Genomic DNA, 15,195 nt, shown 5'->3' on the forward strand with positions numbered 1-15,195 from the left:
ATGTTATATAAATAATCATTAGTAGGTACTAATCTAAAGGTATTTATTTCCCACTATACGATTGCAACAGCCTAATTTTTATTACTCGGTAGGTCTACTTTGTGTATCACAACATTACAATGTAAGTCATCTATTACTCTATGTATTTTGTAGTCATGCTTAAGTATTATAGATTTCCTCTATGGTAAAAATGTATAGGTATTTTATTTGGAAGTACAGGTTTAAAGAGGATACACGAGTACGTATACATTTAATATTTACACAGTCCTTAAAGGGTATATATGCAATTTAGGTATCATTCAAAAAGATTATCTTAGTTTACTTACCGCTATCGAAGTCCTCATTAGTATTCATGGCGGCCATCTTTGTATTTGTGATATCCTTGAATGAGGCGAGAAACAACACGACCTCCCGTTTTTCATTTTTAATTGGAACGATATCGAGCAGGCACCAGAAAGGTGTTCCTGTAAAATAAGACTAATGTAATGGAATATGTATATATCGGCAAACAAATGTTACAAGTTATTCTTATAATTCATAATTTTACGGTGAAAATGCTATATGCATAAAGAAATGTAGATGACATTTCTTTACGCTCGCTCATACTATATAATCTATAATTTTTAAAATATCGATTGACCAGCGTCACGTTCGTTATTTTATTTATTACTGGCTGGTGCCCGCGACTTCGTTCGCGTGAACTTTGACCGTAAACAATTGGAGTCTTTCAATAAAATTGGGTTTAACGTATAGATATCATACTTTTCTTCCCAAATTTTCGCAGATATTGGGTAGAAATCAACTACATCAAATGTTCAAGATCTCGATTATTATAAGTCAACGGAAATTTCGACAAGCAGACACGACTTTTTGGATTCGTATTCTATTACCTACTATTTTTGAACCCCATTTAATTATGATCTATTTTTTAATATATTCAATGTACAGACACAGTTTTTTTTTACGGTTTTATTATATGTATAGATATATAGAGTACCCTCATTTTGTTTTTTTTCGCAATTGAAACGCAATGCAATAGTTTTTTTTTATTTATACGTAAAACATACTTCATTTGACATATACTTATCAACTGAGATTTAGTTTTGTCGGATTCTAAGTGAAGAATGTAATGAAAAACCTATATAAATTAATAAATAATAATAACCTTTGTCTATTGTAAGAGAGCAAGCATAGAAACTGATCATTTTAGAAATCTATGCACTACTACTCGTTTAATGAATAAGAGAATAAGCATTAAATATTTTTAATTACATAGGTAATTACTTTGTTAACAAAATACGATATTATTTAACACGTTCTATTGAGATACCATCCCGTGTCAATATTACGTTCCCATTCTTCCCGAAGTTAATTAAAACATCATATTAATTTCATTTTTTTTTTTTATTATTATACAAGGTTAATCTTGTTTTTCACAAAAACAACATGTACCAAACAACATTTCACTTTACTTTTTTATATAGCAGCTGAATTATACTAATGTCAAGACTAAAGTATTTAAAACTCCGAAGGCCTGTTTGTATCAAGAATTGTGACAACGCACATCTGTGTGCTTGTAAAAGTTTAATTTTGACGAAAGGAATCGTAAAGTTCTTATAGGATTTTGTTTACGATAGCGGCTTGGAACGCGTTGAAAAGCTTTAATGTTGACAATTAAAGTGTTTTCATTAACTGGATAATATAAGTAACGTTTCAGTAATATTTGCTTTTTTAATAATTACAAAATAATTTTTGAAACAAAAGTTACATAATAAAACGCATGAATTTATACATTTTAGTCACGAAAGTCCTAATCATTTTCTTTCCGTCATAAATTAAGACCCTTTTTTCATTTTTCCATCCCAATAAACCTCCAAACTGTGACATAAAAGGTTTGTTATTCTTGCAAATTTAAACGAAACGACTAATTTACTGTGAGTGGCAAGAAACTCGACTAAGAGTAATTAGCTGTATTTCAACTTCCAGAATGGCGATGACAACTTGAAATAATATCCTCAACTTTTCAACTGAATTTTAAAATAGAAAAAATTGCTTATGTCATGAAATATATCTAATGCAAGAGATAGAATTTTAATTACATTAGTAGATGATACTATATTAATTGTATAAAGTGTCATAAACGTATCCCAATTACAAAAGTTATTAAATTGTACACAAGTACTACCTTTAGTTCAGACGGCTTCGCCCGTGTATTCAAAGGAAATTCCCATGGGTATGAGATGTTTCATTGCGATAAAATGTAAGTGTCTATGTCACTATCTTAACTATTTCCAGATACAAAAATCATATTATGAAATCGCTTCGTTGCGACGTGAAAAAAAGAAAAACAAACAAACTAACACAGGTGTAATATGAACTTAAATAATGAAATATCAGTCATAACTTGTGTTTGATAAAAAAAAATTAGATTATTAGATCTTAATGTATGTTTCCTATGTCTTGTTATGTTATCAGTGCCAATGTACATGGGTGATTACGGCACTTTCTTTAATAGGTACCTATATTAAATTGGTTTTAGAAATACCCACAGAAGCATACATTCAGACTTAATTGACTGTATGTTCCTATATGTCTATTGAATATATTTAATTATTTATAGTAGTATAAACTAGCGCGATGAGAGAACAAAAGCAGTCAATCCAATTGGGGTGAACAGAGCAAGATAAACCAATTAATTATAGACTTATTTCTAATGGAAATAATTAATTGTTGCTATAAATAAATATTGAGTTCACAATCATGAAAAATAATATATGTAGAAGGCTTTACATGTTGTCTAAACGTAGCTATCTTAACGATATATTTCACAGTCGCGTCGGTTCTTTGACAGATTTCTGAAATCACTGTGATAAAGTCAAATATCAAAGCTGCCTTTGTATGCGATAATTCATTTATACCATTTTAACTAAATATTTAATTATGACTCTTTTGTTATACCTCTACGGCATGATTGTGTCTTAATTCATCATTTGAATATCTGTTATTAAACTCGTAGAAAGTAAAGGATAATGAATCTTGAAAAGATGTGATCAGAATTGGCTTTTCAATTTAAATTGAATTGAGCCGTCAAGTGCAATCTAAAGATAAGGATGATCCTTATTCCTTAATATTCAATGCGTAAGTTTATCGCCGGAACTTACTATTAAAGTTACCATTATATTGTAGGTAGGTATTTGTCTTATTTCAGTATTTTTAATTTCTATATTGTGATTTTTATCTGTAAAACAACCGAAATAGCAAATTTGTATTTAACTTCTTATAGCAAGGGCAGGGAAGAAATATCAAATTAATTTTATTAAGTATTTATATCATAACGAATATCTAAATATAAATAACTCAGCGTATGCATTTAAAATGTAGTTTTGAATACGAATTCACATGTTACATAGAAAGTGGTGAGGATTAGTCACCGAGTGCGAGCCAATCCCATCGTGTTATAAAGCTTGACTCCGCTAATCCAATTTCTTTACAAGTTTCAACTTTACTAGTTTAAACGCACCTCAACGCAGAGAGAGCATGTTTACATACAGTTTTAGCTTTGGTAACTTCACTGATGCGAGTTTGACCCGATTCGACTCGCACGACGAATAGCGTGTAACTTGACCCAATTTGTGTCAACAGTCAAACATTATTCAAAGCACTCATTGCTGTATCTTTTTTTCTAACTAATCTTTTTTTCTAGAAAGTGACTAAGGTATAAATTTGTTTTAATTTTACCAATTTTCTTATAGAAGATGAGTTCCAGCTTGAGTTCATGTTTAGAGTCAAGGGCTGCGTCGATCTCGCGGCGGTGGTCTTCATGCGTGTCGGGGCCATGGAGGAACTTGCAGGCGCACCCCTTCTGCATGATGTGCGCGCGCGCCCACCCCGTCAGCTCGCAGAACCCGTCCGAGCAGTAAACGATGGGGTACGACGGTACTTGGGCATTCCCCAACACGAAGTTACTATCTGCATGGAGAAACATATATTATTAGATATTGATTTAGTTCCAGTATTCTCATACTTGTGTTCGATTTCATATATGAATTCAAACTTTGGTCTAGCAAGCCAGAGGTCGTAAACGTAAGCCTGAGTAAACGTGGCGGGAAACGATCAATGAACAAATATGTAGAAGTAGTTTCTACCCGTTGTTTAGCCCGCGTAGTCAAAAACAAACCTGCATAGTTCCCGTTGTCGCGGGATTTCCAAAAAAAAACCTGTGATTTTTCCTGAAAAACATTATAAATCATCTTGGAACCAAACTTCATCCCAATCGTCTCTTTAGTTTGGGCATAAAAAAGAGACATACTGACAGAGAGAGTTACTCTCACATTTATAATATTTTTAGGGATCCAAAAGGATTCTAAATAGTAATGCTATTTTTTTCGATTTTCGCAATTTCAGCAAAACAAATCTTTTACACTATGTAGGTATATTGGGATGGTGAACCTAATAACCCTACTAGAGAATCCTGATTCTGTTCTTATATATCTTTTTATAATATACATTTGATTGAAAACGGTGCCTATAATTCTTCGCTGATAAGATTACAATCTTGCACGATAGATTCCCGCGAGATTGTAATCAGACAAAAAATTGTAATCCGTAACGCACTTTGACACACACAATTTGACGCTTTAATTTTTCTCTGTTCATGTGAAACCGTAGACTTGTGAAATCGCCGTTGGAAAAACTGAATTCTCGGTATAATAAATATAACTGCGATATGTTCGCATTAAATTATTGTAAAAAATATAATGTACAAATATACAATTGCAAGCAGATGCTACGGATCCCAACTTTTCGACAGTTTGCTATCGTGCAAGCTAGATTATAATCTAACAGTTTTTACTATCTTATTGCGACATACATGAAACAATCTCTAAAATTAACAAATTGTGTTGCTTTACTTTATTCATCAAGAATAAATGTAGTATTAATAAAACCCGAGTTCCCTATTGTTCCGATAAACTGATTTGGGAGGAAATGTTTAACAAATATCGCGTTGATTGTGTAATCAAAGCTATTAATTTAAAATCCAGAATGGCTTTTAATTTAAATATTTACTTTCATTTATAAATAGACCGAGCACCCAAGTCGGACCAGCTGTTGCTGGAAGTATGAATATCAGCACTTAATTTAGTCCAATTGGTAACCAGATTCATAACGTGAATTAATTCAATGCGAATGCTAATTTTAACCCGATGTGTTCTCAGTAAACATTGTTACAATACCATGCATATGTTATTATAATACAATATGATAGCTATGAATCAAATTCATCTCAGTTTGTGGCTTAGTGACTACGCATGCATGCGAAATTATTCCACAGTTTCGCATCTGTTCCACTGTAATTGTGCCCTTAACTTTTGAGGCTCAAATATGTGCGGATTGCAATATGAATACTGAATTGCTAAGTGACAGACGTTTCATTTGTTAAAGGCGTTGTAAATTGAAACTGTTCAAACGTGTTTCTATATCTATGCCACCAACTTTGAGGTCTGTGATTGATGCGGGTGGACTCCATCTACTTTATCGACAATAGAGACTTTGCCGTTTTGTAGGATGTTATAATCCATGTATCACACGCAATGTTTCGTATTTGATATAATAATTAATCGATGTTTACATCGAAAGCCTATTATATCCTTCATCAATTCTAATTGTCGAGACAAAGTCGAGTTAAGTTATAGTAGGACAACATTTTTTGAATATTGATCTGTGATCCGTTTGCATTTGTTGCAATTCAATTGTATTTATGAGAGAAGTAATGAGATAGATCTGAGCTACATAGAGTAGATTTAATGTTAAAAGCTTGATTGATGTATAATTATTCGCATTGTAACCCTTTGTTGAAGCACTTATCGCTAATCGTTCTTTAAAGTCGAACTTTTATTGAGCAATAATTTATATTTTGCTGTTACGAGACTCTCATACGTTTTATTTGTAAAGCCATTACAGCTATAAGTAGATTACGATGTAGAAACTATATTAAGATCCATTCACTCGTCTCTAATATCTTCCTTTCATTATTATTAATGAAACAGTTAATATGAGTAAGTAGGTATAAGTACGAGCAGCAGTAAATTACTTTCTGGAATATCAAATGTAGTTTTTACACGTATTTTGTATACATATAATATATATTAAATCATTTAAGAAATACATGTATATTATGGTGAAAGACGTCTGTTGTAAATGTGTCCTTCGCATTAAAACCTCTTTTGTAATTAATTTTGTTTAGGACTGGATCCTACATATAACTGAAACACTTTAAAGGGATCAGCGTCCCACGCATTGACAACTGGGTTGATGAAAATGAATAATGAAATAGTATGCCTGTAGCCAGAAAAATATTTACATTTTATCGGTCAGACGCTAAAGCAATTATGGAAAAACAAAATCAATGCTGGAAAAAAAATACATTACTATTTTTAAAACGGTGATTTCTTTAGAAAATATTCTCCGATGAGGCTGTAATGAATCGAATTGCCTAAATTACGTATACGAATACTAAGATAAAAATATAAATCACGAACATTTATTATTTACTAATGTACATTTATTTGAGAGTGAATAGATAGGATACACATAGTTTATCGTTTTGTTTTATTTGAAACCACTTTCTTGTTCATGAACGTTATTTTAATGTGTGTAAAAGCTCTTAAGAAAATCAATTAACAGGGGACAACAGGTATTTTAGACAGAAAAATATAGAGGGGCCTTATTCCACCAATCTCGTTCATGTCTATTGAACGTTCTCCACTACGTTTATGAAATTCTTTACCTATAGGTGGATTTCTATTGTTTTTCATCAAAGACATAGCTCCGGGCTTAGGCGGGTCAAGTGCGTTTTTCCTATATACCTACGGTATATAAAACCCGTGTTCACCTCACCTGTAATCTCAGTAGTTGTTGAACGTTCTAAAAATCGTATATAGCTTTAGTATTCATGAAGTAGCAATTGTCTTTTTTAATTTACGTTCATGAATAATGTAATGAAAACTATGTAACGTGTATATAACGAATACACTCGTAGTCTTCTTTTAACGTTCAATGAAGAATACGAGTATATCACTCATCAACCTCATAAGTCATAGTTGCATCGCTCCATTACGACCTGAAAGACTTATGAACAAACACGCACATTTACATTTATAATATTAGGATGTTCATTTATAATTAAGATTAGGGTTTGTTATTACACATTAGTATTAGTGTGATTAGGATGTTGGGAATTCTTGTATAAAGTCTGTATCTCCTCCTGTTTATGGAGAAATCACAGAAAGTACCGATCCCAGCAAGAAAATTCTTTAACTAAGAGAAAGTTACACTATTCAGGAGTGGAACAGGCTATTTTTTGAAAGCTTACTTAAATTCATTTTATTTATTTTTAATAAATTAGTATGAGTGGTATTAGGTATTATAATTTATTTCTTCTCTTCAATTGAATGTTAAATGAATGGTGTAACTGTTATAAATGACCATCTTTTGATCTTTCACACTTTGCTTTGCGTTTCAGTCAGAATCGCGTAGAATCGCGTTTTTTGATTTTTGATCGTCATTATATTTTTCTCAAAGTTTCGGAATGATGTTGAGCGATTGAAATGTGTTTTATCACACCTCACCAACAGCTCTTTATGTTAAATTTTATCATCCACCCAGATTATCGTAAAACTCTATGAATAATTAAATATGAACAACACTTTACCATTTTATTAAATAAGAGGCTTGGGTTATTGTAATTAAAATAAAAAAAAAACTAAGCGGATAATTAACTTGCCGGAGGTAAGTTTAACTTGTGCAATGCTAAAGCGCAGCCAACACTCAGGAATATTACAAAGCGATATAAGTCCGAGGGGTAAGTTTTGATTACTCCACCTCGCTCCATTCTCCACAATCGCCCACCTGCTAACGGCGCATTCGAACTCATATACCTGAATAAGTATATCACATATAACCTTTTTTGATGGACTTCTTGTGAGGTTCGTTAACCAGAAGAAATTGGTTTGAATATGTGTTTTTTTCTCAACCACGAAGATGGATTTTATTTGTTCAATTAAGTTTAGCAGGTGTTCGTTTCTTATACAAAATATAATACCTCCGCATTAATCCTAATCTATTCAAAATTCGATGTCTTAACACACGTATTTATTTTTCATTATATAATGATAAGATATATGAGTTACCTATAATTCTACATGAAATTGAAATCAACTCACTTTTCTGTATTAAATACCATATAATTTTCACGAATAAAAACTGCACGAATGCGTAACACTTTTTAAATCCGCTCCAATCCTTACAAAGACTTGATCCCTCGGGAAAAAGGGAAAATTGATGACACCGATGCGGTTCAATGTAGCATCTACACAATGTAACGAAACTACGATTTTCATCTTACTTACAGGTCAATTCATTTGTTGTAAAATTATACGGGATGCGGATGAGACAGAATTTGTTTTATATTTGCTATGACTATAATGACTATAGAACCAAGTACCTTCTCGATATGTTATTCTAAATCGAATTTGTTCTCAAATAGTTTTATTTTGATCGTATCTTATTGAAGTGATCTTCGGTCATAAGTTCAAAATTATTAGAGCGTTATTCTAGAAAAGGTATTGATTTGAAAAGTGATGAATGCGGATGAAAAATAACTACATATTTCGAATTCGGTAAACTTCGCGGAAATTTTAGAACTGTAGAAGGAGTCGACCTTGTCGTGTGACCTCGACTTATACAAATATTTACGTACCTTTAAGAAGCTACATGAATTTCCAATCAGATACACCACTCAATATTAATTTGAATGAAATATTTATTGAATAGAATGACGACATTATTTTCGGGCTGAAATAAATTTATTGGAACCGCTGGAAGCTTACAAAAACTTTCTCAATTAGGCGCGGCGAGACTTGATTCAGACGTGCAGAGAAATAAAGTTTTACACATTGGTTGTTAATTAAAGTGCCTACCAAATTACTGCCTCAAACATTTTACTATAGTTATAATGAAATGTTGGATAAGAGTTGATTTCTTAAAAACCAGTACCTACTTAAACCACAAAATAATAAACGATACTTAAAAAATATATTTGATATTTAGTATCTAAGACTTAATTTTTCTTCATTAGATTGTCTTAAACTAAATATAACCTAGCAGTTAAAAAAAACTCAATACATTTTCAGCGAAATCTTCATTTAAGTAATATGAAGAGCATTCTTTATTATTTTTATAAGTAAAAATATAATCTGTCCATATTTTAATTAACATTTGCTATGTCAAAAATAACAACGCATATGTTTGTTTTACGGTAAAAAAGAATGTACCTGTTTTATTCCAACTCGCATTTTACAAGTTATGCCTAGAGTAACAATTCTTTTCACTGCACGTCAGGCTTTTTCATAGAACTTTTTGCTTTTAGCTTTTGTGTCAACGCGACAACTGATAATTGCGAAAGCTTTAATGTCTATTTGCGTTTCGGTGAAATATAATGAAAATTGAACTGTGAATTGAAGGAATATTTGTATAAAGTCCAGGCTTTTATAAATCATTTGACTCAAATATACAAAACATGAAGTGTAGGTATGTATAGAAAGCTTTTATTTATTAATCGTTCGTATATATCGTATTTTCATCTTTGGTATACAAATAATGTTTAACTAAAGAGTTTGTTCTATTAAACGTGCTAATCTCAGAAGCTGTTAATATCCGCTAACCTCTGGTCCGATTTCGAAAATTCGTTTAGTGATAGATATGTACGCCATCCTCGAGGGTTATATAAAAAGTACCGAGGGCGAAGCCAGGGAGTTTAGGTTCAGGGAGCTTAGTTTTTTTATAATAAACAAGGATCAATCATAATGTTATCTAGCCTATAGTCTCAGTGTAAAACTAAACCTGCATTGTTTAACGGGACCACAATTCATTTAGACGTTTAATGGCGTATACATTTAGCCTCCTAAACGTCTACTAAAGATACTATATACTAGCGTAAACCATAGTCTGTGAATCAATTTACCTACACTGTGCATTTCTTCGAACCCACAGTTCAGTTTGTGGAGAAAATGAGATACAATTTTATCTTAAGCTCATTTGTGTTTGACATCATAGAACATTGTGTTCTAACTTGCTGCAACTTTGGAACATTAGCATTAAATATGTAGCCACACTTAAAACGTAGTGAATTTTAAAGCTAAAACTAAAAATTAAAGATACGTTTTCTTTAGAATAGCTCTTAGCATCAAGTATATAATTATAACATATAAAAACTATGCTATGTAGATAACATCTATGATATTTCTTTTTTGTACGAATATTCATATTATACTGTAAGATAAATTGTTGGTGTTTATATCTACATATAATATTTTTTTTATGGAATCATTTCGAAAATGCTAAATAATTACAATAATTATATATGTATTCGTCATCAGTGCGTTTTATTTAGTCATATCTATATTTAGGGTACTAAATCAAATTCATATTGTAATCGGTTCATATATTCATTCATGATGAATTGTCCGTCGTATTCATCACTAAATACGCAACGTAAATTATAAGATGATTTAAATTATGAAATTTCACCCTTCGCAACATATTTTGAAATAAAGATCATCGGATTAATATGCCATGGGCATCCATATTGAGTCAAAACAAATTAGAAATACCGATATAGGTACTCAGTACTTACTTTTAATAGTACTAGCACATATAACATAATACTATACTAGTACTAGTTTTAATTATAACGCATCCAAAATAAAGTCCTTATTTTAAACATTTCATGACAATTTTCAGGATAAATAACATTGGTAAGAAAGAGGAAATATTTATCAAAAATCATTTCAGGCATTGGCGTAATTTCGATGTTCATAAGCTATGTTTTTTTAACTTTGATTTTCGTTCGGCATTCAACCGGGCGCAGCAGAGGGCAAAATATTTTTAAAACAATCGTCAAACAAGATATAAAATAGCTCAACTTAAATGTTGTTAAAATATAAATTGTAAAACTGCAATGTTATCTTGATGTCATTAGAGTCTATTAGTCTAGCAGACGCGACGTCTGCATCGCCCGGTGCACACAGTCACCATTCGATTATGTCTCCAGTCTACGGACAGGTGCTTAACGACTTCCAGTTATAATCAAATTTAACGTCCCGTCACAACCAAGTTTGATGGTATTTCCTTTATTTATAGTGAAACGAGTTATGCTATCAACTTGGTTAGTGTGAATAAATTCGTTTAGTAATACCACAGATAACATAATACTGTACTAGGTACTGTACGTAATACCTTCGATTAAGTGATACTTGTATAGTATTATGTTATCAGTGGTGATAGTAACTCTTACAGCTTGTAATAAGTAATTACTAAGAGTTTTCTTTTACAGAGTAGAACAGTAATTGTTTATTGGTTCTTGAAGCCCTTAGAATTGTTTTGAACCGACTTTTCCTGTTTTTTTTGCCGTTATTATCAATAACCCCAGGGATGTCGGTGACCTTATTGTGAGAAAGAATTGTTATTTTTTATATAGTCAACATAATATTTTGGATAGTACAAAGGGAAAAGTGCGGCATACGATTACATATTTCACCCTAAAAATCTTCGTCATCCTAAACGCTCTTTATATTAAAACAATAAGATGAAACTCACATTCATTATAATTATTTAGAAGTGAGTCACAACGATGAATCGGGGAAGACAAAAGTGATTTCCTCTAATACCCATGGATCTTTGAGACACGACCTTAAATCTTATTTTATCCCTATTGAAACTTGTCAAAATATTTTCATAAATAATCCCAGTTAGGTACAAAGTTTTATATAAGAACAGGTAGGAATATATAAAAACTTTGCGGTCGCGAAGCGGATCTTCAGGTATGTAAATATTTGTTCACCGAAAATTGAAAATTGGTGAAAATGTGTATTGAGTTTATTATTATTTTCTTTCAATATTCTACCAACCTTTGTGGACGGAAGCGCCATTGTGTGTTTCAATCATTATTTAAAATACTGGATTGTAATTGAGCGACGGCATTTATCTTTACGGTTGCTGACAATATTTCATACGAGTGTATTATTCTTTGTTATGTATGTTGTTGTTATATATAAGAGGAAGTACACTCCATTTTGTCTTACTATTTTTTACATAGTCTAAGACTTATATAAGGGGCTGCTATTAAATGAAATAGTTTTGCAGTTCTTTAGTAATGTAATCCTCTGACAGGGGGGATTGTTAAATGGCGATGATACTTATTTTTTTTTTTAATTTGAACTAATGACGATAGCCCGAACTTTAAAGTTATCAAGCTAACATCTAACCAACTTTATCAGTTCTGTGCTTGTAACTCATCTTGAATATTAAATAATTGAATATTACTAGCAGCTTCAAGGAGAAATGACAACTTGGATTTGCACGAGGAATTTATATTACCCCCTGCTGACTTGTCACATTATCACCCATCTAAGAACATGCACTAGTATAACACTAGTGCATGTTCCAAAAAATGACAGCTGCATCAAAACCGGACAGCAGTTGTGAAGAAAAACTACAACATGAGTTTGCACAAATGAAATCGTTTCACCCCAAATCTACTATACTATCATTGGCCCAAAGGCAAACCCCTAGCGCCTCCGTTTCATCGTGGAAAAAAATAGATGTTTTTATTAATGCACTGTGAATGGGTTAGATTAAAAAAACAATGAGCGATAATGTCAATTGCTAGGTAATTGAAAATACTTTTTTCTTCAAGCTCTTATGTTATATCTATCTGCATTCATATAAAACTTATTCATAAAGAGTGTTTCTGGTTTGCAAGAAAAGAATTGACGCAGGGAATAGGCCCATTTAACTAGAAATAACTTTATTGCGGTCATGACTGCAATATGGTGCACGTTGGCGAAGCTCTGGCTTATTTTACTGGAGTACCTACGGTCAGTGCGCTGAGGATTCGACTGTATCGAAATAACACTCAGTTAATTGAAACTGGCGCCAATTGCTACTCATAATGTGCAATTCGACCACTTCAATTAAATGTTGCACATCAAATTTAAAGCCCTAATACTCTTGGATTTATTACTCGTATCAGTATCGCGTGGATAACGATGAAATGAACAATAAAATCAGCTATTTCGCATTTTAGAGAAGAACAGATTTATAAAATAGTTGTAATTTGTACGTTGCCGTTGGCTAGCCACGCTTATTAATGGTTCACTATTAATTAATTGTGTACATATCGGAGTAAACAAAATAAATACCTAGTGGTAATAAATAAACATAAAGTAAAGCTAGGTAATATTTAATTTAGTTTGAATGTTATGACGCGAATTTATCAACTGATATTTCAAGCCATTTTAATATTTTGATATATTTCAATCGTCATTCCAGTAATACGTTTTATTTTATTAACCTTAAAAGTTGTGTTCGTGGTCTAGCATTTTGCTTCGTTTGCATTTCAAATACAGATTGAATTGACGAAAGCTGATACGGTTAAGAGATCGTTAAGATTTACTTTGCATATCTGTGATTTCGATCGTAGTACATAATGATGCAATCTCTTTATTCTTGGGAATAACGTTATCTTGCCACCGATTTTACAATGATATTTACCAATGCCCGTGACACGAGTTTATGAAGAGGCAAGCAGGCTCTATGTTCTATCATCTCAAATCTTTTGTATCCAACACACACACATTCACATGAGTATATAATAGTTTTTTTATATTATAGAATAGTGCTAGAATTATAAAATAGAACAGTATTTAGAGCATCACCAGAGAAGAAAACAAACGCCTACTGTTACGTTACATGTAAATAATGGAATGCTTGCTTTTCATATGTATGTACTCGAATAATAAAAGGCCAATATGTATTTAACCCACAGACCCCTTCCTTAGTCATTATTCATGTAGGTACGCAGGACAAACACGCCTAAATGCTTTGTGTGGTACAAATGCGGGAAGCATTTTCCGAGCTCTATTAACCCTCCAGATATCTGTAATTAATGGAACTTTCTTCCTATTTCCTGTCGATGTTGCGGATCAAATAAAACGAGTTCCCAATATCGTTGTCTTCCAAGGATTTCAACCAATTATTTTCAAGAGTTCTCTCTTGGAGAGCTCTATTTTTAAAATAGAAACTTTAAGGTTTCCGATGCTGCACGTTGTATCTATTTAGTAATAGTACTAGTGTAATCCGTATGTATTTAGTTTTTCTAGTTTGATAAAAAGGAATTATTAAATAAATGTATGATCATAAAACAGCTGAGCTTAATGAAGAACAGAACATTAAATCATTAACAGAAAGGCTAGTTTCGAGATTATAAATCTCAATTCAAAAGGAATATCAAGAGGAATTATAAAAATTTAGTTTTCCACGTGTAACAGTGACTGAGTCCGTAATAATAGTCCTTTAACAACTTAATTGTTATACAATCCTTTGCATTCAAAGGGTAGCTGTTCATTTTCCCTTCCGATTTCTTTTTATTTATCCTGTAAACTAGTTCTAAATGATGTCTTAACTAGAATCACATGTGTAGACCGTTAAATTTTTTCATAACGTTATCTCGCTCAGAGCGTGTCATTTAATTTTAAAATATTCCATGAATGTTTTATCTCATATATGACCTACATGGAGAGTGAAATGGATGATGTGTAAAAAGAATTTTTAAAACTTTATCGATATTTGCTCAAAATAATTGCTGAGCTCGGGTTCAAACATTTTAATCGAAAACACGAAATTAAATAATAATTTAAGATTGCGGAAAATGTTTGAATGATTTACTCGTTACATCGGTATGGATAATAGTAATTTAATATCGTATCTTATTTCCTATACGTACCTTCTTTATAACTAAATGTAACCTTTATTAAAGATAAACATTTTTTTGTAATAAATTAATAGTGCATTTCTTGTGAGGATGTTCAATAGTGGGTGAAGTGAAAATATAAATTGTCGTCCTACCACATTGTCTGTTCAATAATATTCTCTGGACTTAAATATTATACGCTTAATTCATTACAATCTTGTAAGATTCTATAGTGGACATCAACTATACGTGAACTGTAAAGATTCGAATCGAGAGTTCGGAGTTCAATCCCAAGTAGACAACAAGACTATTTTATTTTCGTATATGTATATTTTTTCCACTTTTATTTAATCGCACCGAGAAAAGTGAAATCGAGGCTCATTTTT

General features: G+C 31.8%; 1 protein-coding gene across 2 annotated transcripts in view; it reads right to left on the bottom strand.

The window, feature by feature from the left end:
• LOC119835034 (potassium voltage-gated channel subfamily H member 8-like) overlaps positions 1 to 15,195 on the bottom strand; it is a 46,238-nt gene that overhangs the window by 9,643 nt on the left and 21,400 nt on the right. For both annotated transcript variants that reach the window (XM_038359626.1, XM_038359625.1), the window contains exons 3-4: positions 3,739 to 3,969; positions 327 to 464 (exon numbers count right to left, since the gene is read on the bottom strand). In XM_038359626.1, coding sequence (XP_038215554.1) covers positions 327 to 464; positions 3,739 to 3,969 — 369 coding nt within the window. The remainder of the gene's footprint in view (positions 1 to 326; positions 465 to 3,738; positions 3,970 to 15,195) is intronic.

Source organism: Zerene cesonia, chromosome 20 (assembly GCF_012273895.1).
Source record: "Zerene cesonia ecotype Mississippi chromosome 20, Zerene_cesonia_1.1, whole genome shotgun sequence".
Classification (NCBI taxonomy): domain Eukaryota; kingdom Metazoa; phylum Arthropoda; class Insecta; order Lepidoptera; family Pieridae; genus Zerene; species Zerene cesonia.